We start from the raw sequence: 25,884 nt of genomic DNA on the forward strand, positions 1-25,884 counted from the left end.
ACTACACATTTTCCAGACTTTCTTGTAATTGGGTGTGGCTGTGTGACCACAGTCTGGCCAATGACAAGTGAAAGGATGACCTCTCTTCAGCATGACCCATAGAACCACCCACATGTGCTCCTTCTTGCTCTTTATCCTTACACCAACTGGATGTCAGTTCCCAAGTGATCTTGAAAGTGTCCTGCTGAAGATGACAGAGCTCCCATCAGCCTAGGACCTTGAATTACAGTGAAGCAGAACACCCCCCAACCAATCTCCTTAGACTATAGAGTAAAAACCCTCTACCGTAGTTAAGCTATTATACCCATTTTCATGACGTCTGCTCTTAGTACACCAACCATTTCAATCACATCACCTATGTCATCAGCCAGGAGCGCCCCACCTCTGTAACAATGAAGGTCCAATATCTTCATCTCTCTCCCACTCCTGCCTCCCATTAAACCCACTTTTTTCATCTCTTTCTCCTTCTCCAGGGTAATGTGTCACCTGCTGACTCCTCTTTTGTATCAAGTCTGCACGCACTGGGTGGCCCTGGGAACCACTCTTTTTACATGCTCTCTCTCGAATCACCCTCTATGGTTGAGTCCTGCATTGTGCCCATGCCATGAACACTCCACCCAGGAACAATTTAGCAATCAATCCAGGTTCTCTGATTCCTGTACCTGGTGCAGTGGGGATGAGGATGGGGGTGGGAATCAAGAAACCATGAAGATAAGCACTAAACATGTGCAGTATGCCCGTCTTGGCTGGGTCAGGAGAATATATCAACAGTTCTTTTATTTATCCTTGCTCAGCTCCCTTTCCCTTTCCTCTTGGTGGCCATTCTTAACTTCACTACTCTCTCCTCTAGCTCCTTTTTAAACCTCTACCCATCCTATCCACTGTGAGCAGAGACGCTTGCCTCTTGGTTAGCAAAAAAAAAAAAAAAAAGCAGAAACTGTCAGGAACTCCCTGAATGTCCCCGAGGGAAAAGAACATCTCAGCTGTTTCTGTGCACATGCTTTCCTTGCTCCCAGAGCACGGGAAGGACAGAGGACGACGTACCAGTCTTGATCAGAATTAACCCTTTCATGTTCTTTTTAAAAATATAATAGTTGAATACTTTATCAACCAAGTTGAATCATGTATATTACCTGACATTACATTTTATTGCAGTAAAATATGAAAGAAAAGTGAAAGTGTTAGTCACTCAGTTGTGTCCGACTTTGTGACCCCCTGGACTGCAGCCCACCAAGCTCCTTTGCCCATGGAATTCTCCAGGCAAGAACACTGCAGTGAGTTGCTATTCCCTTCTTCAGGGGATCTTCCCAACCCAGGGATCAAACCTGAGTTTCCTGCATTGCTGGGAGATTACCTGTCTGAGCCACCAGGGAAGCCCAATAAAATATATATAACACAAAAAAGACAATTTTAACTATTTTTAGGTGTACAATTCAGTGGTGGCATTAGTTATATTCACAATGTTATGCAATTATTGCCACTAATTTTTAAACTTCTCCATCACCAAAGAGAAACCCTATGAATCGATAACCCCTTCCTCCCCTATTAGCCCTTGATAATCTCTAACCTGGTTGTATGTCTATGAATTTGCCTATTTAAGATATCTCATATAAACGGAATCATATAATATTTGACTGGCCTATTTCACTGAGCATAATATTTTCAAAGTTCATTAATCTTGCAGCTTGTATCAGAACTTCATTCTTTCTTATGCGTGAATAACATTCCTTTGTATGTTCCATGAGGGTGGTGGTTTAGTTGCTGAGTCATGTCTGACTCTTTTGCTACCCCATGGACTGTAGCCTGTCAGGTTCCTCTGTTCATGGGATTTCCTAGGCAAGAATACTGGGGGGAGTAGGGATTGCCATTTCCTGTTCCAGGGGAACTTCCCAACCCAGGGATCCAACCCATGTCTCCTGCACTGCTTTACTGCTAAAACCACCAGGGAAGCCCTCTATGATCTAGACCACATTTTATTTATCCATTCATCTGTGCATGGACACTTGGGTTGTTTCTACCTTTTGGTTATTGTGAGTAATGCTGCAATGAGCATTTCTGTACAATTATCTATTTGAGTCCCTCTTTTCAGTTCTTTTGTGTGGAATTGCTGGGTCATATGGTGATTTCTCTTTTTTCAAGGCTTTCTTGATAGCTCAGTGGTAAAGTATCCACCTACAATGCAGGAGACATGGGTTCAATACCTGGGTCAGGAAGGTCCCATGGAAGAGGAAATGGCAATCCACTGCAGTATTCTCGCCTGGAAATAATCCCATGGACAGAGGAGCCCAGTGGGCTACAGTTCATGAGGTTGCAAAGAGTTGGACAGGATTAGGTACATGGTGATTATATGCCTAACCTTTTGAAGAACTGCCAGAACTGTTTTCTGTAGCAGCTGCACTATTTTATATTCCCACCAGTGATGCACGAGGGTTCAAATTTCTCCATATCCTTGTCCCTCCACCCTCTTTGATCTCATCCCTTTCCTATACTCAGGGATTTTGCTTCGTTAAACTGTTCTAAATTTCATTCTATTTTAAACTATCCAATTATTTTGGTTACTTCCCTGCATCTAAATAAGTATCCTCTCTTAGAAAAGAGCCCTCATGTCTATACAACCCTCCCACTGCTGGTTCTCCCTCCACTCGCCTCCCATTCACTCCTCTACTTGAAGGAAAGTGTCCTCCACCTCCCAGGCCTCCCCTCAGCTCCAGTGAAACCCTACTGTCATCAGCTGACCGGCTGGATCAATCTCTACATCCATCCATTTATTCCTCGTAAAACTCTTAAAACTGACCTCTTGTATGGATAAGGAAGATGTGGTACATATACACAATGGAATATTACTCAGCCATAAAAAAGAATGAAATAATGCCATTGGCAGCAACATGGATGGATCTAGAGATTGTCCTACTGAACGAAGTCAGACAGAGAAGGAGAAATATCATATGACATTCTTTATATGTGGGATCTGAAAAGAAATAATATAAATGAAGCATACAAAGCAGAAAGAAACTCACAGACTTAGAGATGAACTTATGATTGCCCAGAGGGAAGGCTAGGAGGAAGGGATAGTTAGGGTGTTTGGGATGGATGTATACAGTGCTACACCACCAAGGACCTGTTGTGTAGCACAGAACTCTGCTCCACGTTACGTAGCAGCTTGGATGGGAGGGGAGTTTGGGGAGAATGAGTACACGTATATGTATGGCTGAGCCCCTTTGCTATTCACCAGAAACTATCACAACATTCATCATTAATCGGCTCTACCCCAATACAAAATAAAAAGTTAAAAAAAAAAAAAAGAAAAAGAACTGACCTCTCATAGATGTCCTGGTTAATGGGATAATTTTGCAACTAACCAATCTAGAAATCTAGCAGTCATCAACCAAGCCTCTTCCCTCTCCCATTTTGAGCAGTGAGCTCAATCCTGGTGCTAAGGCAGAGAACTGAAACAGGACAAATCTTCACCCTCCATTGCCAATGATCTACTAAATTCTTTGACCATCTTCCCTAGACTTTCTAATCTGTTTCTTCCTTTCCATCCCCAATGGAACAATTACAGATTTCCTGTGCTTTGTCTCCTTGCTTTCCAACATTGACAATAGACTGATCTTTGAAAAACACAAATTTCATCATGGTACTCCCCACTCAATATCCTCCAGTGGTTCCTAGTCCCTCTCAGGCAAACAGACTGTCTGTTATCTGGACCCCTATTTATCTTTCAGTTTTATCCTCAGGGATTCCCTGCTCCACATCTCTTACTTCAAGGTACTAGGAGTTTTCAAGATAAATTATATTTTTTCATGTCCCCATAACTTTGTATCTAATCCTCCTTCTGCCCAGAATCTTCTGTGCTTCCTTCAAATGATTCTTATACCTACAAGGCTTTTGGGTGGCCTTATTAGAGTAAAATAAAATATTTGTAATAATGTCCATTATTTTGTTTTAATAGTTTTATATTTATTTTCATAAGTGTTAGAAAAAGCTATAACTACTATAGAAACAACTGAACAAGTGAATAAGCCAAAGAAGCACCATGTACCTGGCTATCTTATAACTTCTCATTTCAAACAAATGATTTAAAAATCATTTGGGGTTTTGGTTTATAGAAATCTATTCTACTTTATTCAATCAAAAAATTCAGAAGTTTCTTATCAGTTTTGCTTTCCATTCTTTTGGATGTTTTCTTATTGCTAACATTACTCATTTGTTTTTTTAACTCTTTCTTTTCAAAACTTTTGTGGGCTTAAAGGACATATCAGCAGAGTTTGAGTTGCCACTTCCCCTGTTCATTATGCTACAAAATAGTCTAAGCATTTCAGAAGCCTTCAACTGTTGAGAAATATCATGTGTCAAAGCACCTGGAATACTTCTAGTACTTGGTATTGTAATATGCTGACAAGGTAATAAAAGTTATTTCCAATTTGCAGGATTTTAACTGGTCTAATTCAGAGCTGGATTTACCATGAAGCTAAGGAAGCTTAAATTTCGTCTTAGCAAATTTGTATCATAATTTTGTACTTTTATTACAAAAGAAGGCTTTTATAATTGTATAATCTTTACCCCTTTCTCCCCCCACCTCCACAAACCTGGATGTGTCTTGGGTCTGATTAGAAGTGTCTGTCTAGAATCATGACAGTTGAAGTCCATCTGATCACAACTTAGGACACAGAGTAGGGCTCAGAGTTGCTCTGACTGGCCTGTCCACTTTACTGCTCCATCTGAGGAGGTTAGTGTTACTTGGCAATTTGTAGCAATAAATTATTTTATTTATAGTTAGTAAGTCAGTGGCCTCATAAACATTATCAAAAGTTAGTAATCAGATCAGATCAGATCAGATCAGTCGCTCAGTCATGTCCGACTCTTTGCGACCCCATGAACTGCAGCACGCCAGGCCTCCCTGTCCATCACCAACTCCCGGAGTTCACTCAGACTCACATCCATCGAGTCAGTGATGCCATCCAGCCATCTCATCCTCTGTTGTCCCCTTCTCCTCCTGCCCCCAATCCCTCCCAGCATCAGAGTCTTTTTCAATGAGTCAACTATTCCCATGAGGTGGCCAAAATATTGGAGCTTCAGCTTAAGCATCATTCCTTCCAAAGAAATCCCAGGGCTGATCTCCTTCAGAATGGACTGGTTGGATCTCCTTGCAGTCCAAGGGACTCTCAAGAGTCTTCTCCAACACCACAGTTCAAAAGCATCAATTCTTCGGCACTCAGCCTTTTTCACAGTCCAACTCTCACATCCATACATGACCACAGGAAAAACCATAGCCTTGACTAGACGGACCTTTGTTGGCAAAGTAATGTCTCTGCTTTTCAATATGTTATCTAGGTTGGTCATAACTTTCCTTCCAAGGAGTAAGCGTCTTTTAATTTCATGGCTGCAGTCACCATCTGCAGTGATTTTGGAGCCCAGAAAAATAAAGTCTGACACTCTTTCCACTGTTTCCCCATCAATTTCCCATGAAGTGATGGGACCGGATGCTATGATCTTCGTTTTCTGAATGAACAAAGCTAGTGGAGGTGATGGAATTCCGGTTGAGCTATTCCAAATCCTGAAAGATGATGCTGTGAAAGTGCTGCACTCAATATGCCAGCAAATTTGGAAAACTCAGCAGTGGCCACAGGACTGGAAAAGGTCAGTTTTCATTCCAATCCCAAAGAAAGGCAATGCCAAAAAATGCTCAAACTACCGCACAATTGCACTCATCTCACATGCTAGTAAAGTAATGTTCAAAATTCTCCAAGCCAGGCTTCAGCAATATGTGAACCGTGAACTTCCTGATGTTCAAGCTAGTTTTAGAAAAGGCAGAGGAACCAGAGATCAAATTGCCAACATCTGTTAGATCATGGAAAAAGCAAGAGAGTTCCAGAAAAGCATCTATTTATGCTTTATTGACTATGCCAAAGCCTTTGACTGTGTGGATCACAAGAAACTGTGGACAATTCTGAAAGAGATGGGAATACCAGACCACCTGATCTGCCTCTTGAGAAATTTGTATGCAGGTCAGGAAGCAACAGTTAGAACTGGACATGGAACAACAGACTGGTTCCAAATAGGAAAAGGAGTTCGTCAAAGCTGTATATTGTCACCCTGTTTATTTAACTTATATGCAGAGTACATCATGAGAAACGCTGGACTGGAAGAAGCACAAGCTGGAATCAAGATTGCTGGGAGAAATATCAGTAACATCAGATATGCAGATGACACCACCCTTATGGCAGACAGTGAAGAGGAACTTAAAAGCCTCTTGATGCAAGTGAAAGTGGAGAGTGAAAAAGTTGGCTTAAAGCTCAACCTTCAGAAAACGAAGTTAGTAATAAGCCATCTTAAAAGAATGATCAGTCTTGGCATTTCAGATGAACAGCTTTAACAATCAGTTGGACATTTCACAGTAAAATACTGTTCCAGTCACATGGTTTGGAGAATGTGAGGAGATAATGGATTAAAATTAGTCACCATGAGTTGCATATTATTTTGTCATGATACTCTGAAAAAAAATGATTTTAGTGATACATATTATTCTAGAAACAGAGTCAGTGATGTCGCTCACTTGTGAGTCTGAGGATCTGAACGATATGAGTTATGTGACAGTGACTGAATGGCAGCTCTCCATTTCCATCTTCTTCACATACATTCTGAGTGTGTGAGTCAGATAAAGAAGATATGAAGTGACTACCCTACAACAGGCAGGTAGGGTCCAGTTGGAGTGATGCATTTGCTGTGATGGACTTAATTGGCAACTGAAAGCACCGTCAGAAGCTTCTCAGCCTTCAGAGTCTAACAAAATAAACTCTATCCTAAATGTTCTATGTAAGGAAGGTAGAGGTGCCTCTGAATGAGTTAGTCAAGAAGTTCTTTCTTAAAAACTAAACCCTTAGGAAAGTAAAATTCCTAAGTTACCTTTGACTCTTGAAAAGCAGGTGACGCACATCCCTGGGCCACTGCCAATTTTTTATCATCTAGTTCTGCCCTGTGTTGTGCATTGAAAGCTTACTTCGTGAGGGCCAGTTGCAAGGTAACAATTGGCTCTTAAAGCAGGAACTTGAGCAATATTCGGCTTGTTTAACTCAACATTCATCATAGAAATCTGAGTCCCAGAAAGGCCAACCCTGCAGGGTCTTCTAATGACCATGAGTTGATCAGAAGGAAAGAAACCAGGAGTCATGACTCTCACTCATATCCTTCACACCACAGCCTAAGAGGTCTGAATGCTGGAAGACACTTGGGAAAAGAGCCACCACACCACCGTGTTGGTGGGGATGAGAGACAGTGTTGGCAATAGCCGTAATCACTGCCTTGTCTAGGAAGGGATCCCAGTGCCGCCTCCTCTTATGAGCCAGTGAGTCATCTGGGGAGCAACGTTAATGAGGCCAGTGGGCCGACAGAGAGCCATGTCACTGGTCATGACAGAATGGCCAGAGCAGGAAAGGACCCCAAACATGCACACTGTTGACAGTGGATCCTTGGTGCAGGGGTGTGGAGGGGACTGGGCAGGTTCTTAGGCCTTCCCTCTTGATAATTCTTTTGGTCTGTACTTGTGGCTCACACAGAAGCTCAAAAGAAGTTGATCAGAGGAAAACCTGATGGTGATAACTGCATCAGTGGGAACCTTAGGGAGATAATTATTAGGTATCACTGTGCTTGCATAGAGAAAAGGAGGTTACACAAAGATCCCTCGGCTAATCCAGCTGCCCCTCCATACCACAGGAACATGGGACATCCCTGCACTTTGGACAAATCAATGGCCTGACCTCTTCCAAAGGAACACGCTGCTAGAAATAAACCTCTTAGTCTGGTTGGTACAACAACAGGATATCCAGTAATATATTGTGAGACCATACCAAGAAGATAGACATTCTCCTGAAAGTCAGCACATGTCATGGTGGACATGTCTGGCATCAATGTCAGTGTCTTAGTCAGCTTAGGCTGCTGTAACAAGACACCAAGGGTCAGGTGGCCTAAACAACAGAGATTTATTACTCACAGTCTGGAGGCAGGAAGTCCAAGATCACAGTGCCAACATGTGGCTCTTGGTGAGGGCCCTCTTCCCACCTTGCAGATGGCTGCCCTTGTGCTATATCCTTACATATAATACGGAGAGAAAGAGCAAGCTCCCTTTCCAGGGCATTTACCCCACCACGAGGGTTCCAGCCTCAAAACTTCATCTAAATCTATCTCCTGAAGGCCCTACTTCCAAACACCATCACATTGCGAGTTAGGGTTTTAAAATGAATTTGAGGGGGACAAACATTCCATCCATAACAGCCAAGAAACTAAGCTCTCACACCAAGACGTGCTGCGTTTGGCAACTGTACTACCCTTTCTGAACCTGCCACTTTCTAAGGTGGTTTAGAGGATGCTCACTTTCCTGGCCTGCTTCTGTCACATGGAAGGGCAGAGCCTACCCTATGGAGATTTAAGGATGTGGCCATTCTTTTTCTCTCTCAGCTGCTGTGACCTAGAAGTGCCTAAAAGGGTCCTGTGTTTGGGCTGGGGGTAGCCTGTAGTCTTCCCATCAGGGATGAATGTGGTGAGTGACTGCTGACTGCTTGGGGTTCGTTTCCAGGAAGATCACTGGAGGTGAAGCACTGAAGGCCTCTGAAGCATGGTGATGGAAGAGGATAACATAGCAGAGGATCCTGATCCTCAGTCCTCATGAAAAGCACAGCAGCTGCTGGTCTTGTCAGCCTGAGTCTGGCCAGTGGTTGCTTCCTTGCAAAGTTTACCTCCTTTAATGAGAAGAGGAAAGATATGAGATTCAAAGTAGGAGGAAGATTCAAGTCACTTCCAGAGAATAATTCAAGGCAGATTCTTTTCCTTTCCAATCACCTTTCCATAAGAATGAAGTAACTTGAGCATCTAGACCATGCTTGCAAAATTCCACTCCCTCAGGAATTCATTTCTCAGGCTCCAGAGTTGAAGAAACAAGACGGTGTTCCTTTTCTCCCTTGAAGGACTTCTGAATGAGATGCTTTGGGGAACTGTGTCCCCTTTTGACTCCCATGTCACTGGTGCTAGACTGATGTCATTCCTGGGAGAAAGGGCCTGCTCCTGGGCAGAGCTCAGAGCTTGCCAGTTCCATTTCAGAGTCTGAAAGGCCCAAAGAATACCCTCCACCCCCAGTCTGGGCCATCTGTATCAGAGGAGTCTGAGCAAAAGCTCCTTCTGAAAAATGCTTTTGGGCAGCTGGGAATCTGGCCAAGAGACCTTTTAGCTCAGTTCTTTTTTTTGTTAACCTTTCATAATACTATTTAAATTTAATTTTAGAAGTGAGTTATTCAACTGCAATGACACAAAGGGACATTATAACATTAGACCAAAACAAAATAGGTTTCAGCTGATCAGCCTTCCACTCTCCAACCGCAGTTATTTTCCCCCACAATTTTATTATAAAAAATTTCAAACATGAAGTTGTAAGAATATTATAGGGAGCACCTGTATTGCCACCACCTAGATTCTACAATGATTATATTCCATGCTTATTGTATCATATGTCTATCCATCTACTCATCCCTCTATGCAACTGTGAGTCTGTATTCTGATGCATTTCAAAGTAAGTTGCATAATCAGTATACTTCTCCCCTAAATACTTCAGTTTGCATACCATTAATTATTTTTTATAGGTCTTTACTTTTGAGGAAACATTTACTGGCTGTGTAATACACAAATCTGAATCATCTGCATATGTTTGTGCATAAGCAGTGACCAAAGCATATACCCATAACCCAAAGCTTTATCAAGATGCAAAATGCTACCATCCCTCAGAAAGTTCCCTCATGCTCCTTCCTAGTCATTCCCCTTTCCTACCTACCCAGAGGCGAGCACTGTCTGATTTTTTTTCTATCATTAGTGTATTTTCCTGTTTTCATCCTTTATCTAAACAGAACTGCTGTGGTCTGAATGTGTTCTCCCCCAAATTTGTATGTTGAAACCAACCCCGCAATGGATCTTGAGGGTATTAGTAATGATATTAAGAGGCGGGCCCTTTGGGAGGCAATTATTAATAGATGATGAGAACAGAGCCCCCATGTATATCTGTGCCTTTATAAAAGCGGGCCCAGAGAGCTTGCTCATTCCTTCCTCTGGGTGAGGACACAGCAAAATGATGGCTGCCTAGGAAGTGGGCCCTTACCAGACACCCAGTCTGCTAATGCTTTCATCTTAGACTTCCTACCTGTAAAATATGAGAAATAAGTGTTGTTTATAAGTTACACAGTTCATGGTATTTTTGTTATAGCAACCCACATGGAATAAGACAAAAACCATTCAGAACAAGCTCTTTTATGCAGAGCTTCTCTCATTCAGCATAATGTTTTAAGACTCATCCAAACTGTTGTGTGTATCAGTATAGTTCATTTTTCTTTATTCCACTGTAAATTCTGAAAGAGATGGGAATACCAGACCACCTGATCTGCCTCTTGAGAAATCTGTATGCAGGTCAGGAAGCAACAGTTAGAACTGGACATGGAACAACAGACTGGTTCCAAATAGAAAAAGGAGTACGTCAAGGCTGTATATTGTCACCCTGTTTATTTAACTTATATGCAGAGTACATCCTGAGAAATGCTGGACTGGAAGAAACACAAGCTGGAATCAAGATTGCTGGGAGAAATATCAATAACCTCAGATATGCAGATGACACCACCCTTATGGCAGAAAGTGAAGAGGAACTCAAAAGCCTCTTGATGAAAGTGAAAGAGGAGAGTGAAAAAGTGGACTTAAATCTCAACATTCAGAAAACGAAGATCATGGCATCCGGTCCCACCACTTCATGGGAAATAGATGCAGAAACAGTGGAAACAATGTCAGACTTTATTTTTCTGGGCTCCAAAATCACTGCAGATGGTGACTGCAGGCATGAAATTAAATGATGCTTACTCCTTGGAAGGAAAGTTATGACCAACCTAGATAGCATATTCAAAAGCAGAGATATTACTTTGCCAACAAAGTTCCGTCTAGTCAAGGCTATGGTTTTTCCTGTGGTCATGTATGGATGTGAGAGTTGGACTGTGAAGAAGGCTGAGTGCCGAAGAATTGATGCTTTTGAACTGTGGTGTTGGAGAAGACTCTTGAGAGTCCCTTGGACTGCAAGGAGATCCATCCAGTCCATTCTGAAGGAGATCAGCCCTGGGATTTCTTTGGAAGGAATGATGCTAAAGCTGAAACTCCAGTACTTTGGACACCTCATGTGAAGAGTTGACTCATTGGAAAAGACTCTGATGCTGGGAGGGATTGGGGGCAGGAGGAGAAGGGGACGACAGAGGATGAGATGGCTGGATGGCATCACTGACTCGATGGATGTGAGTCTGAGTGAACTCCGGGAGTTGGTGATGGACAGGGAGGCCTGGCGTGCTGTGATTCAAGGGGGTTGCAAAGAGTCGGACACGACTGAGTGACTGATCTGATCTGATCTGATCTGATGGCTAGACCACAGTTTGTATATTCACTCTATTGATGGACACTTGGGCTTCTGGTTTTGTACTATTAGGAATAAAGCTACTTGAACAGTGTTGTGCAAATCTTTGGTGGACATATGCTTTCATTTCCCTTGGGTAAACACTCTGGAATGAAGCTGCTAGATCATGGGGTAGATATATGAGTGTTTTTTTACACTCCCACTAACGATGTAGGAGAGTGTGGTTGCTCTATATCCTCATGAACATTTGCTATCAGTTTTTCTAATTTTAGCTGTCCTGGTGGGTGTGAAGTGATTTAAGCTGTTATTCTGGCAAATTTTCCAAATTAACAAAAAACACATATGCAGGGATAAAGTTGAAGAAAAAAACTGGCTGAAGGAAATCTAGAGATTAGATTTATTTATGATATTAGAGAAGTGTACTTGTCTATATACGATATTAGATATTTATTAGAATACAAGATATATATCTCATTAGAAAACATGATATTAGAAAACTGCACTTATCCAAACCTATCTTGAGAGAGAAAGAAATGGCTAAGGGGATGTGCAAGAAGCAGCGAAATGTATTGCTCAGTTTATAATTCTCTCAATTACATTATAAAATTAGAAAAGTGAACTGAATGCTTAGAAGACTGCAGACTTCATTGACAGGGAAATGGGAACTCTGTGTTTTCCTACAGAGCTGGTCTGGTGGTGATCACATGTACCCTGATTTGCTTCCTCATGGTCAAAGCCCTTTGAGAACCATCCCTTGCAGTGCTGGCCCAGCCTGGAAAATGGAACCAGGAATCACCCAGACAATTGGGAGGGATCCCCTGCTCTTCTCTCCATCTCTCCAGTACCAACACTGGATCTGAGTGAGGGAATTCACATTTGGGGGGCATCAAAGTTGGGCCAGCACCTACCCTAGGCACCGTGCCTTCACGCTTTAACTCTCAAAATACCACCCTAGGCACTGACAGCCTGGTATTACAGATGTGAAAACATGACTCAGAGAGTCATAACAACTTGCCTGGGATCACAAAGAATTATAAGAAGCAGGATTGAAGTCCAAACCCTGTGTTCTTTCCATTCGACTTTGCTCAGCACCCAGCAAGCAAATTGGAGGAGGCTTAATTAACAGCTCAGGTGGCGCAGAGGCCAGCAGCAGACAGAAGTGTGTCTCTCTGCCAGATTCACCCCTCATTTTCCTCTTTTTTCTGTGTTCTGCTTTCTGAGATGCAGATGGAGATGAGACTTGGACCTCCTCTCTATAGCTGCACCCATGTCTCTGTCTCAGAACTTGGGTTTTCCTCTTGCAGGAAGGAATCATTAGCTTGTCACTTCCATACTTCCCTTCCCCACCCTCTCAGTTTCCCGGGGGCTGGGGTGACCTGGGGCATCACTGATCCCTCACTGCTCTCTATGCCTTTCCTTCTCAGTCCCTTCTGCTTGTTGTGGGGAAGGGAGGCAATCATGTTCATTGTGTATTTCTCTAGATTGAGTTACCTGTTCCTGAAATGCACTAGCTTGCTCCTCAAATCCTGCCATTCGGAAGTAATTGACAACATCCATCACGGCCCAGTCTGCAGGATCCGGTGGCCTCCCGTTCTCCATGGAACTGCAAAATAAAATACCAATCAGGATGGCTATCAGGGCAGAGCATGCTCACGACCGTGTGTGGCCAGGTCCCCACTCGGTCTCCCCGGGGCAGGCCTGGGTCAGCTCACTGCAACCAGGGGCCCAGACCCCATGGTACATGCTTCAGGACCAGAATCATTCTTGTGTTTCTTGGGTTCAGAAGATCATTGCTCTCACTGGCCCAGTCACTGCTTTTTCTATAAACCTTTAATATAAAGTATTCCCTCATGTATTGTTTTTTAATTTAGAGATATTCGGAGTGGTCCAGTGACTTCTGGCAGCCCAGAATATCATATTCACACTCCTGAACTAAGAATACCAGACCTTCTACAATAAGGCCCCAGCACATCACCACTTTCCCCACCCCCATCCCCATCCAGAGCTAAAGCCATTCCCCAACAGCCATGCCCTTCACGTGCTGTTCTAGCCACTGAGGGCCCCCTCAGCTGTCTCTGAAAAAATCCTATCCTTCCTACTGGATCAAATGCCACAGTCCCTGTGAGGCATTTTCTGCTCCACCTGAAAGTGTATTAGTTATAACCGCCTCTGAGTTCCAGACCTCCATTCTAACTCCTATCAGAGCACTTTCCACATTGTATTATACTCTGCTTATTAGACAGTCTCTAGACTTTCTACTAAAGTGGGAGATGTGGGCTGAAGATGTACATTTGGGTCTGGACCAGTTCTCACTTTATAATTCCTTGCATCAACCAAGTTGTTAGGAAGTCACTCAATGTTCAGGCAACTAGATATTGATCAAGCATTTGTTTGAGAGGGTATCTGGGTAACCTCACTGGATTTGGAGAGGAGAGGAGGAAAGGTGGAATAGAGAAAGAGTGGACCTGCAGTTACTGTGTTTCTGCTTATTTCCGTGTTTCAAGAGTACTTGTTTGGATTTCTCTACGCCTTGTCCATGGTGATTCTTCTAGAGTATACATCCTATCACATTGTCCCCTGCTTCCAAACTTTCAAAGGCTTCCCATTGCCCTTTGGATAAATTCCAAATAGCTTCACCTGGCTCAGGAGGTCCTTCAGGACCAAGCCCTCTCCTAGTCCTCCAACTGGGAATACATTTGGTGAGTAAAACAGAACAGTCCTTACTTTGTGAGCACACAGCACAGGGGGAGTAGACACTGACTCACAATCATACAACCAAATGCATAGCCATGCAATGCAGCTAAGGATGGGTACTCTGTCCTATGGCAGTGGGAGGGCCTATGAGAAGCTTTCTTGTGGAAGTTTCTTTTCAGGTAAGGTCTAGAGAGCAGCCAGAAAGTTAATCATATGAAGAAGTCAGGTAAAGATGATTTCAGGCTCTCTGACAGGAATACATACAGAGAGCCATGTTGGTCTTGGATGTCGCATTGAGGATTCTGAATTTTTGTCTAGGAGCAATGGGATTTGTTAAATGGTCTGAGGTAATGGGCGTGACCTGATCTGACTCACATTTCTGGAAAAAAGAGTATTGGAGAGGAGCCAGAGAAGACAGGACCAAGTAAGAGCTCATGGTGACTGAGACTATTGTAGAAAAGGAGAGAAACATATGGATTTAAAAAGTATTTAACCAACAGAATCAGCAACAGCTAGTGGTGGACTAGTGCATGCATAGATTCAAGGGATTAGATCTGATAGACAGAGTGCCTCAAGAACTACGGACAGAGGTTCATAACACTGTACAGGAAGCAGTGATCAAAACCATCCCCAAGAAAAAGAAATGCAGAGAGGCACAATGGTTGTCTGAGGAGGCCTTACAAATAGCTGAGAAAAGAAGAGAAGCAAAAAGCAAGGGAGGAAGGGAAAGATATACACAATGAATGCAGAGTTCCAGAGAAAGGCAAGGAGAGATAAGAAGGCCTTCTTCAGCTGTCTCGTATACTGTATTTACGTTTTTCCTTCTGGCTTACTTCACTCTGTATAATAGGCTCCAGTTTCATCCACCTCATTAGAACTGATTCAAATGTATTCTTTTTAATGGCTGAGTAATACTCCATTGTGTATATGTACCACAGTTTCTTTATCCATTCATCTGCTGATGGACATCTAGGTTGCTTCCACGTCTTGGCTATTATAAACAGTGCTGCGATGAACATTGGAGTACACGTGTCTCTTTCCCTTCTGGTTTCCTCAGTGTGTATGCCCAGCAGTGGGATTGCTGGGTCATAAGGCAGTTCTATTTCCAGTTTTTTAAGGAATCTCCACACTGTTCTCCATAGTGGCTGTACTAGTTTGCATTCCCACCAACAGTGTAAGGGTTCCCTTTTCTCCACACCCTCTCCAGCATTTATTATTTGTAGACTTTTGATCGCAGCCATTCTGACTGGTGTGAAATGGTACCTCATAGTGGTTTTGATTTGCATTTCTCTGATAATGAGTGATGTTGAGCATCTTTTCATGTGTTTGTTAGCCATCTGTATGTCTTTTTTGGAGAAATGTCTATTTAGTTCTTTGCCCATTTTTTGATTGGGTCGTTTATTTTTCTGGAGTTGAGCTGTAGGAGTTGCTTGTATATTTTTGAGATTAGTTGTTTGTCGGTTGCTTCATTTGCTATTATTTTCTCCCATTCTGAAGGCTGTCTTTTCACCTTGCTAATAGTTTCCTTTGATGTGCAGAAGCTTTTAAGGTTAATTAGGTCCCATTTGTTTATTTTTGCTTTTATTTCCAATATTCTGGGAGGTGGGTCATAGAGATCCTGCTGTGATGTATGTCGAGAGTGTTTTGCCTATGTTCTCCTCTAGGAGTTTTATAGTTTCTGGTCTTACGTTTAGATCTTTAATCCATTTTGAGTTTATTTTTGTGTATGGTGTTAGAAAGTGGTCCAGTTTCATTCTTTTACAAGTGGTTGACCAGATTTCCCAGCACCACTTGTTAAAGAGATTGATTAACAATGCAAAGAAACAGAGGAAAACAATTGAATGGCAAAGACTAGAGATTTCTTCAAGAAAATTAGAAATAGCAAGGGAACATTTCATGCAAAGATGGGCACAATAAAGGACAGAAATGGTATGGACCTAAAAGCAGCAGAAGAGATTAAGAAGAAGTGGCAAGAATACACAGAAGAACTACACAAAAAAGAATTTTTAATGACCTAGATAGCCACAATGGTGTGATTACTCACCTAGAGCCAGACATCCTGTAGTGCAAAGTCAAGTGGGCTTTAGGAAGCATCACTATGAACAAAGTTAGAAGAGGTGATGGAATTCCAGCTGTGCTATTTCCAATCCTAAAAGGTGATGCTGTTAAGGTACTACACTCAAAATCCCAGCAAATTTGGAAAACTCAGCAGTGGCCACAGGAAAGGAAAAGGTCAGTTTACATTCCAATACCAAAGAAAGGCAAGGCAAAGAATGTTCAAACTACTGCACAATTGCACTCATTTCACATGCTAGCAAGCGCATGCTCAAAGTCCTCCAAGGTAGGCTTCAACAGTACATGAGCCAAGAACTTCCAGATGTCCAAGCTGGATTTAGAAAAGGCAGAGGAACCAGAGATCAAATTGCCAACATCCGTTGGATCATAGAAAAAGCAAGAGAGTTCTAGAAAACATCTACTTTTCCTTCACTGACTATGTTAAAGCCTTTGACTGTGTGTATCACAACAAACTGGAAAACCCTTAAAGAGATGGGAATACCAGACTACCTTACCTGTCTCCTGTGAAACCTGTATGCAGGTCAAGAAGAAATAGCTGGAACTGGATATGGTACAATCAACTGGTTCCAAATTGGGAAAGGAGTACATCAAGGCTGTATATTGTCACCCTGCTTATTTAACTTATATGCAGAGTACATCACGTGAAATCCTGGGCTGGATGAAGCACAAGCTGGAATCAAGATTGCTGGGAGAACTGTTAATAACCTCAGATATGTAGATGATATAACTGTTATGGCAGAAAGCGAAGAGGAACTAAAGAACCTCTAGATGAAGGTAAAAGAGGAGAGTGAAAAAGCTGGCTTAAAATTCAACATTCAAAAAACTAAGATCATGGTATCTGGTCCTGTTACTTCATGGCAAAAGATGGGCAAATGATGGAAACAGTGACAAACTTTATTTTCATGGGCTCCAAAATTTCTGCAGATGGTGACTACAGCCATGAAATTAAAAGATGCTCGCTCTTTGGAAGAAAAACTATGACAAACCTAGAAAACATGTTAAAAAGCAGACATATTACTTTGCCTACAAAGGTGTGTCTAGTCAAGGCTATGGTTTTTCCAGTAGTCAAATATGGATGTGAGTGTTGGACCATAAAGAAGGCCGAGAGCTGAAGAATTGATGCCTTCAAACTGTGGTGTTGGAGAAGCCTCTTGAGAGTCCCTTGGACAGCAAGCAGATCCAACCAGTCCATCCTATAGGAGATCAGTCCTGGGTGTTCACTGGAAGGACTGATGTTGAAGCTGAAGTTCCAATACTTTGACCACCTGGTCTGAAAAGCTGACTCACTGGAAAAGACCCCGTTGCTGGGAAAGAGAGAAGGCAGGAGGAGAAGGGGATGACAGAGGACAAGATGGTTGGATGCATCATCGACTCAACGGACATGAGTTGGGCAGACTCCGGGAGATGGTGAAGCACAGGGAAGCCTGGCATGCTGCAGTCCATGAGATCGCAAAGAGTCAGACACGACCGAGCAAGTGAACAACAAAGTACCTGCACGCTCAGTTGCTTCAGTCGTGTCCAACTCTTTGCAACCGTGTGAATAGTAGCCTGCCGGGCTCCTGTGTCCATGGGATTCTCCAGGCAAGAATACTGGAGTGAGTTGCCATGCCCTCCTCCAGGGGATCTTCCCAACCTAAGGACTGAAGCCATGTCTGCTATGTCTACCTGCATTGGCAGGCGGGTTCTTTACCAGCAGCACCACCTGAGGAGCCCAGTGGTGGACTAGACATGAGAACTAAGGAGATGAAAGTGTCCTGTAACTGGCTGGATGGTGGTAACTTCACTTAGACCACACCCCCAGGTTTAGCTGGACACACTGAGTGCGGGGTACCATCTACATCCAAGTTGAGATTTAATGCGGAATATGGGTCTGGAGCTCAAAGCAGACAAGTGGGCTAGAGGTACACAGTGGGGAGTCAGAGTGTTCAGATGGCATTTGAAACCTTGGGAGGGGACAAGGAGAGAACTGGGTCCAAGAACTAAGCTTGGAAACATTCAACATTCAGTGCAAATTGAAAAGATTCATGTTACTTTCAATAGAAATAAAATTGCCCAGAGTCTGTGCATTTCTGAAAGTCTTCAAATATCTAGAAGTCAAGGGCTGAGCTGTACCTCTGCCTCACCCTCAGAATAATGTCTTGCTCATAGTAGAAACTTAAAATATTTGATTAAAAAAATCTAGATACATGGTGTAGATGATCTTATTTGCAAAACAGAAATAGAGACATGTGTATAAAACAAAGGTGTGGACACCAAGGCTGTAAGTGGGGCGTGGGATGATTTGGGAGATAAAGACTGACATGTATACACTACTGATATTATGTATAAAGTAGATAACTAATGGGAACCTACTGTGTAGCTCATCAAATGCTACTTAGTGCTCTGTGGTGATCTAAATGGGAAGGGAATCCAAAAAAGGGGATACATGTATATGTATGGCTGTTTCACTTTGCTGTACAGTAGAAATTAATACATTGTAAAGCAATTATACTCCAGTAAAAAGTAATTAAAACAACAATAACAACAACAAAATTCTCTCCTAAAGAAAAAGGAGTCACTAGTCAATGGCTCCTGCTACTGCTGCTAAGTCATTTCAGTCGTGGCCGACTCTGTGTGACACCATAGATGGCAGCCCACCAGGCTCCCCGTCCCTGGGATTCTCCAGGCAAGAACACTGGAGTGGGTTGCCATTTCCTTCTCCCATGCATGAAAGTGAAAAGTGAAAGTGAAGTCACTCAATCGTGTCCGACTCTTAGCGACCCCATGGACTGAAGCCCACCAGGCTCCTCTGTCCATGGGATTTGCCTGGCAAGACTGCTGGAGTGGGGTGCCATTGCCTTCTCCATAATCAATGGCACGTGTGATCAATTACTTATTAACACAACACTTAATTTAAAAACAGAGTCAATGCTTACTAATTAGAGGTACGGTCCCTTTTGGGCATAGAGATTGTAAATCTGTCAGTACTGCCCTTGTGTGCACACACTCATGTACTTGCTCACTCACACATGCCACATGTCCCTCACCTCACCCTGATTCCCCACCCCCACCCCCACAACGCTTTCCTACCATTTAGGCAAAACACATGGGGAAAAACTATTTTTCATCCTAACATTCTTAACATGTTAGGGTGTTAACATGTATTTTCAAATTAAAGCTGCTGCTGCTGCTGCTGAGTCGCTTCAGTCATGTCTGACTCTGTGAGACCCCATAGACAGCAGCCCAACAGGCGCCGCCATCCCTGGGATTCTCCAAGCAAGAACACTGGAGTGGTTGCCATTTCCCCCTCCAATGCATGAAAGAGAAAAGTGAAAGTGAAGTCGCTCAGTCGTGTCCGACTCTTAGCGACCCCATGGACTGCAGCCTACCAGGCTCCTCCATCCATGGGATTTTCCAGGCAAGAGTACTGGAGTGGGGTATTATCATGCTGGGATTTTCCATCATCCTATCAGCATAAGCAGTCATGAGCTGACATTGAGGACTCTTTTCTAGGTACCATTTACCTTCCCTCTCTTGCTTAAGATAGGCTTGAAAAAATGTTTGGAAAGGAGTTCATTGTTCTAAAACATTTTTTAGGCTTTTTAATCAGCTCACTTCTAGCAGTAAGCACAGTGACCCATCTAATACACTCTTAAGTGCCCCCAGAAAACATCTGAATTCACCATCCCTGTGGCTATCTTCAATTAGCTGCCTTTATTCATTAAGAAGAGCTATCAAATTGTGATAACAAAATATCAGTTCAGTTCTGTCACTGAGTCGTGTCCCATTCTTTGCGACCCCATGGACTACAGCACGACAGACTTCCTCGTCCATCACCAACTCCCGGAGCCTACTCAAACTTATGTCCATCGCTTTGGTGATGCCATTCAACTATCTAATCCTCTGGCATCCCCTTCTCCTCCTGCCCTCAATCTTTTGCAGCATCAGGGTCTTTTCCAATGAATCAGTTCTTCACATCAGGTGGCCAAAGTACTAGAGTTTCAGCTTCAGCATCAGTCCTTCCAAAGAATATTCAGGGTTGATTTCCTTTAAGACTGACTGGTGCATCTCCTTGAAGTCCAAGGGATTCTCAAGAATCTTCTCCAACACCACAGTTCAAAAGCATCAATCCTTTGGAGCTCAGCTTTCTTTATGGTCCAGTTCTCATAACTATACATGACTACTGGAAAAACCACAGCTTTGACTAGATGGACCTTTGTTGGTAAAGTAATGTCTCTGCTTTTTAATATGCTTTCTAGGTAGGTCATAGTTTTTCTTCCAAGGAGTAAATGTCTTTTAATTTCATGGCTGCAGTCACCATCTGCAGTGATTTTGGAGCCCAAGAAAATAGTCGGTTACTGTTTCCATTGTTTCCCCATCTATTTGGCATGAAGTGTTGGGGCCAGATGTCATGATCTTAGTTTTCTGAATGTTGAGCTTTAAGTTTTTCACTCTCCTCTTTCACTTTCATCAAGAGGCCCTTTAGTTCTTCTTCACTTTCTGCCAGAAGGGTGGTATCATCTGCATATCTGAGGTTATTGATATTTCTTCCAGCAATCTTGATTCCAGCTTGTGCTTCATCCAGCCCAGCATTTCACATGATGTACTCTGCATAAAGTTAAATAAGCAGGGTGACAATATACAACCTTGAAGTACTCCTTTCCCAGTTTGGAACCAGTCTGCTGTTCTATGTCCCATTCTAACTGTTGCTTCTTGACCTGCATACAGATTTCTCAATAGGCAGGTCAGGTGGTATGATATTCCCATTTCTTAAAGAATTATCCACAGTTTTTTGTGATCCACACAATCAAAGGCTTTGGCATAGTCAATAAAAGCAGAAGTAGATGGTTTTCTGGAACTCTCTTGCTTTTTCGATGATCCAATAGATGTTGCCAATTTGATCTCTGGTTCCTCGCCTTTTCTAAGTCTAGCTTGAATATCTGCAAGTTCACGGTTCACTGGCTGTTGAAGCCTGGCTTGGAGATTTTTGAGCATTACTTTCCTAGTGTGTGAGATGAGTTCAATTGTGAGGTAGTTTGAGCGTTCCTTGGCGTTGCCTTTCTTTGGGATTGGAATGAAAACTGACCTTTTCCAGTCCTGTGGCTACTGCTGAGTTTTCCAGATTTGCTGGCATATTGAGTGCAGCACTTTCACAGAATCATCTTTTAGGATTTGAAAGAGCTCAACTGGAATTCCATCACCTCCACTAGTTTTGTTTGTAGTGACGCTTCCTAAGGCCCACTTGACTTCACATTCCAGGATGTTGGCTCTAGGTGAGTGATCACACCATCGTAGTTATCTGGGTCATGAAGACTTTGTTTTGCATAGTTCTTCTGTGTATTCTTGCCACCTCTTCTTAATATCTTCTGCTTCTGTTAGGTCCATACCATTTTTGTCATTTAGTGTGCTCACCTTTGCATGAAATGTTCCCTTAGTGTCTCTAATTTTCTTGAAGAGATCTCTAGTCTTTCCCATTCTATTGTTTTCCTCTATTTCTTTGCATTGATCACTGAGGAAGGCTTTCTTCTCTCTCCTTGCTATTCTTTGGAACTCTGCGTTCAAATGGGTATATCTTTCCTTTTCTCCTTTGCCTTTACCTTCTCTTCTTTTCTCAGCTGTTTGTAAGGCCTCCACAGACAACCATTTTGCCTTTTTGCATTTCTTTTTCTTAGGGATGGTCTTGATCACTGCCTCCTGTACAATGTCATGAACCTCCGTCCATAGTTCTTCAGATATAATGCCTTGAATCTATTTCTCATTGCCACTGTATAATCGTAAGGGATTTGATTTAGGTCATATCTGAATGGTCTAGTGGTTTTCCCTACCTTCTTCAATTTAAGTCTGAATTTGTCAATAAGGAGTTCATGATCAGAGCCACAGTCAGTTCCTGGTCTTGTTTTTGCTGACTGTATAGAGCTTCTACATCTATACATACAAATATTATATATATATATTTTATATATATATAATATATTTTTATATATATATATAATATATATACATACAAAGTATGCTACATTGTAATTTTAGGATGGGAGCCTTTCCTGATTCTTATTCTGCTGGGATATGACATCATCACTTCCTCAGTTCTGAAATATTCTTGAGTACTAGCATCATAGCAGAGAACAAAGGCTTTGCAAAAGTGCTGGCAGCCTACCATGAAGAGCAAGAGTAATGAGGAAAGTCTCCTACTTAGGGCGAGGGGATCCTTACAGAAGAATCTAGGGGAACGTCTGATCCACTTAAGTTACAGCTGATTAGCTCAAAAGACAAAGTAACATAAAAATCACAATGTTAGACCACACACATCTTGAAAGGAGAAACTGTCTCCATCTCTGCATCTCTCCAGCACCCAGCACTGGTTGGACTGGAATATACAGTTGATACACAGCAAAGATCTGTTACATTAATGGACTAACATCCAGAGGGTACTTACAGTCTACAATAGGCTTTTCACTTATAACCTATTGTCAGTCTTCTAGCTCCTTGTAAACTGGCTACTGTGACCTGATTTTCAGGAAACTAAGGCTCAGAAAGGTTAAGAACTCACTGCATATCACATAGTATATAAAACCAGGATTGAATTCCATACCTGTTTGTCTCCATATCAATTCTTTTTCCAGCCCATACTTACTGATACAATAAATGTTTACTAAAAGCCTACTGTCTTCTCAGTGCTGTGCTTAGAGACAGGTTATGAGGATAGGCACGCATATCCTTCACGGAACCGGCACTCTGGTGAGGGGAAGCAGACATGTAAACAGCGTACTCTAAGTGTTAGAATTGGGGGAATGAACTGGTGCTTCTGAGGATGCATGCACCTGAGGGCCTGGAGAATGCTGCTTGACTAGGATACTTGAAAATTTTCAATGCAATTCTGAAAGGCATCACTTGCTTCAAACACACACTCAGGTCCTCCCTGAGAGGAGAATTGTCTGCAGAATTGTCCAGTGGTTTCAGCAACAGTATTAAGAAGAAACCTAGAGGTGGTCCAAGGCCCATGATGGTGGGGGTTCAGGAGGCCAGAGTGTCAAGGCCAGAAAAAATGATGAGAACATTTCAGAGGATGGATTTAAGCGTCACCTTTCCCCACTGGGAAAGCCATATGTTTCCTCAAGGACTGTTATTTGTGGCCAAACTCAGATGCTCTGTTCCCTTTTAAATGGGCCATTCTCTTCAAATCTTTTCTTATAACAAACATGTCCATGTCAAACTCCAGGAGGAATTTAAATGGTGCTGTTTGAAACAGCTCCCAGATGGTGGTTCCCTTTGTGGCTGCTAATTTTGCTAATGAAATGAGATGGCAGATATAACAGTTCCATTATCATTTGGTATTTATTATTATTGTCACAGCAAAATATTTCCTAGAATACAATGTAAATATAAAGATGATAAATTCATGAATATTTTTCCAGGCATGGAGACTTTGAAAATATATATATGCATTTTTCCCTTATTATAAAAAAGACTAGCAAGAAATGAACAGCAGAATTTGTCTCCAGTCCCATCACTTATTCGAATCAATGTTCCCATTTAACACTGTCTCCTTTCAGTCCCTGTGCATATGATTGGGAACATCATGTATGGATAAGAATTATATCATGCATGAATACTTCACACTGGGAACTGATTATCCCTTAATTAAACAATCACCTCACTTTTAGAGAGAGCTAAAGAGACACAACCGTGAGGACAGAAATGCAATAAATAACAAATTTGGCAGATACATGCAGATTATGACCTTATGGTGAATGTTTTCATGTTGGCACATGATAATTTGAAGTGCTAGCAGCAGAAGTGCCCATTCCCCTTTAATTTTATTTGTGGAAACAGGTGAAAAATATTCGAAACTCTTTCTTGGAATTTAGTGTGTATATTTTACGATAGTTATGCTTTTATAGATTCTGAAGGTTGATAAGACCAGAAGGAAACTCTGGATAAATACAGCCCATATGGGATTTCAAAACCCTGTTATACCTATTAATTGCATTTCAACTTTAAAGTTCAGAGCGAAACTTACTTTCTACTAGTTAATATATTACGGTGACATTTATTTATCATGCTACTCCTTTTATAAAGCTAATTCTCAATGTTACTTGCGTTTCCACTCAGAAATACACTTGAACTTTGTACTATTTTGATCTTGATAACTTACTTTTCAATTATATTAACCTACTCTTTGGTCATATCTTAAAACAGCCTTTGGCTAAAAGCAATATAAATTTGATCACAATAAATCAACACTGATCTCTTGGCCTATGGACATAGCTAAGGATGAAGCAACCAAATGAGCTTTCAGTTTATCTCCATTTTTTTTTTTCTCCCTCTCCCTTCATCCTAACAAGTAGGTATCTGGCTTAAAGACAGCCAGACAAAGAGACAGGATGATTTAAAGTTTCCTGATAGGACATTTTTCATTTTTTAATATCCAGCTACATAAGAGTTGACTGCATTTCACTGCCACATACCCAAGCAACAAAAGTACTGAAAGAGCAAATAGCTCTTCTGTATATTTGGCACTCAGGGATTTAATTCAAACATAACTTTCCAGGCTTCTTTCCCATTCCAAGTTTGTACTGAAATCCAACCAGTCAACATCCTGGACCTTCCCATATCCACAGCTTTGGTTATGCTACTCAAAACCCTGTTTGTTCAGCTTTTAAGGGTTAGAACTCTACTTATTTAAAATAGATACTGGTTAAACATCTCCTTTCTAATAAACTCAATCAATCTTTTATTCCCATCATCAATTAAGTTTCACCTGCTCACGACGAGTCTGGCACTTAATAAGGCTTGGGAACTTGCAGTCTAGTGAAAAGGAAAATCTCAAGTCAGCTGCATGATGAAGAACGGTTTTAACATGTTCCCTGCTTTATTACAAAGAGCAGTTAAGGAAGAAGAGGAATGGAGGGAGGGAGGGAGGGCAGTGTGAGTCAGGCTGTGTTACGTGTGTGGAGCCCTGAATCCAGAGCAACACCAGGATCAGGTCCCAGGAACAGGGAGGTCAGTCTTCCTGCATCATTTCTTTCCTAAGAGACATCTTCCCTCAGGCTCATGCGTTTCCTCTGAAATCACAGGGCACTCTGTCCTTGGCATTCCTCTGCTAGGAATGTCTCCCAAACACCCCACTTCATTTTTCTGAAAACAAATCTGCCTTTTCCCCCACCTGTTCTCAACTTCCTAGTACAAATAAAGACCTCTGACCTGGAGGAAATAAAGACATTCCTCTCAAGAGGATTCCATGCATTTTTGTATTTTATTTGCTATCAGATACAATTCACACCCACATTCACACTACACATAAACATAGGAATGTTTCATACTCCCGTAATAATATTAAAGACAACTGCATACAGACGGCCTGCAGAGCTCCCCCTCCCTGCTCTGAGCCAGGCACAGTGGTCACTATTCCAAAGGACTGACTGTGGCTTTAATGCTTTAACAAACTCGGTTTTCCTTTGTAGGAATATCAGTAGCACACCAGAATCTATGTAGAAAACAGCAACCCTTCAAGCTACTAATGTATAGAAGATATATAATGCATGTTTGTGAATTCTGCTGACTTTGATAGGAACTCCTTGTTGTTATCACATTTAAAATATGATGATATGATTAGCTGACTCTAAGTTTTGCTCCTCTTACTTTTTTGAAATGTATACTTCCTTAAGGTAGCTATTTACAATGCACAAATGGTAAATTGAACAGATTCAATC

At 42.0% G+C, this 25,884-nt stretch overlaps 1 protein-coding gene across 4 annotated transcripts in view; it reads right to left on the minus strand.

Moving 5' to 3' along the window:
• Positions 1–25,884, minus strand: part of SAMD13 (sterile alpha motif domain containing 13) — a 54,462-nt gene that overhangs the window by 7,046 nt on the left and 21,532 nt on the right. For 2 of the 4 annotated variants that reach the window (XM_061411444.1, XM_061411446.1), the window contains 2 exons: positions 12,914–13,025; positions 6,087–8,735 (listed from right to left, as the gene is read on the minus strand). In XM_061411444.1, coding sequence (XP_061267428.1) covers positions 8,475–8,735; positions 12,914–13,025 — 373 coding nt within the window. In that variant the 3' untranslated portion in view covers positions 6,087–8,474. Of the gene's footprint in view, positions 1–6,086; positions 8,736–12,913; positions 13,026–25,884 lie in introns of those variants that run through there. The other 2 variants (XM_061411445.1, XM_061411447.1) reach the window with 1 other exon arrangement.

This window comes from Bos javanicus, chromosome 3 (assembly GCF_032452875.1).
Source record: "Bos javanicus breed banteng chromosome 3, ARS-OSU_banteng_1.0, whole genome shotgun sequence".
NCBI lineage: Eukaryota > Metazoa > Chordata > Mammalia > Artiodactyla > Bovidae > Bos > Bos javanicus.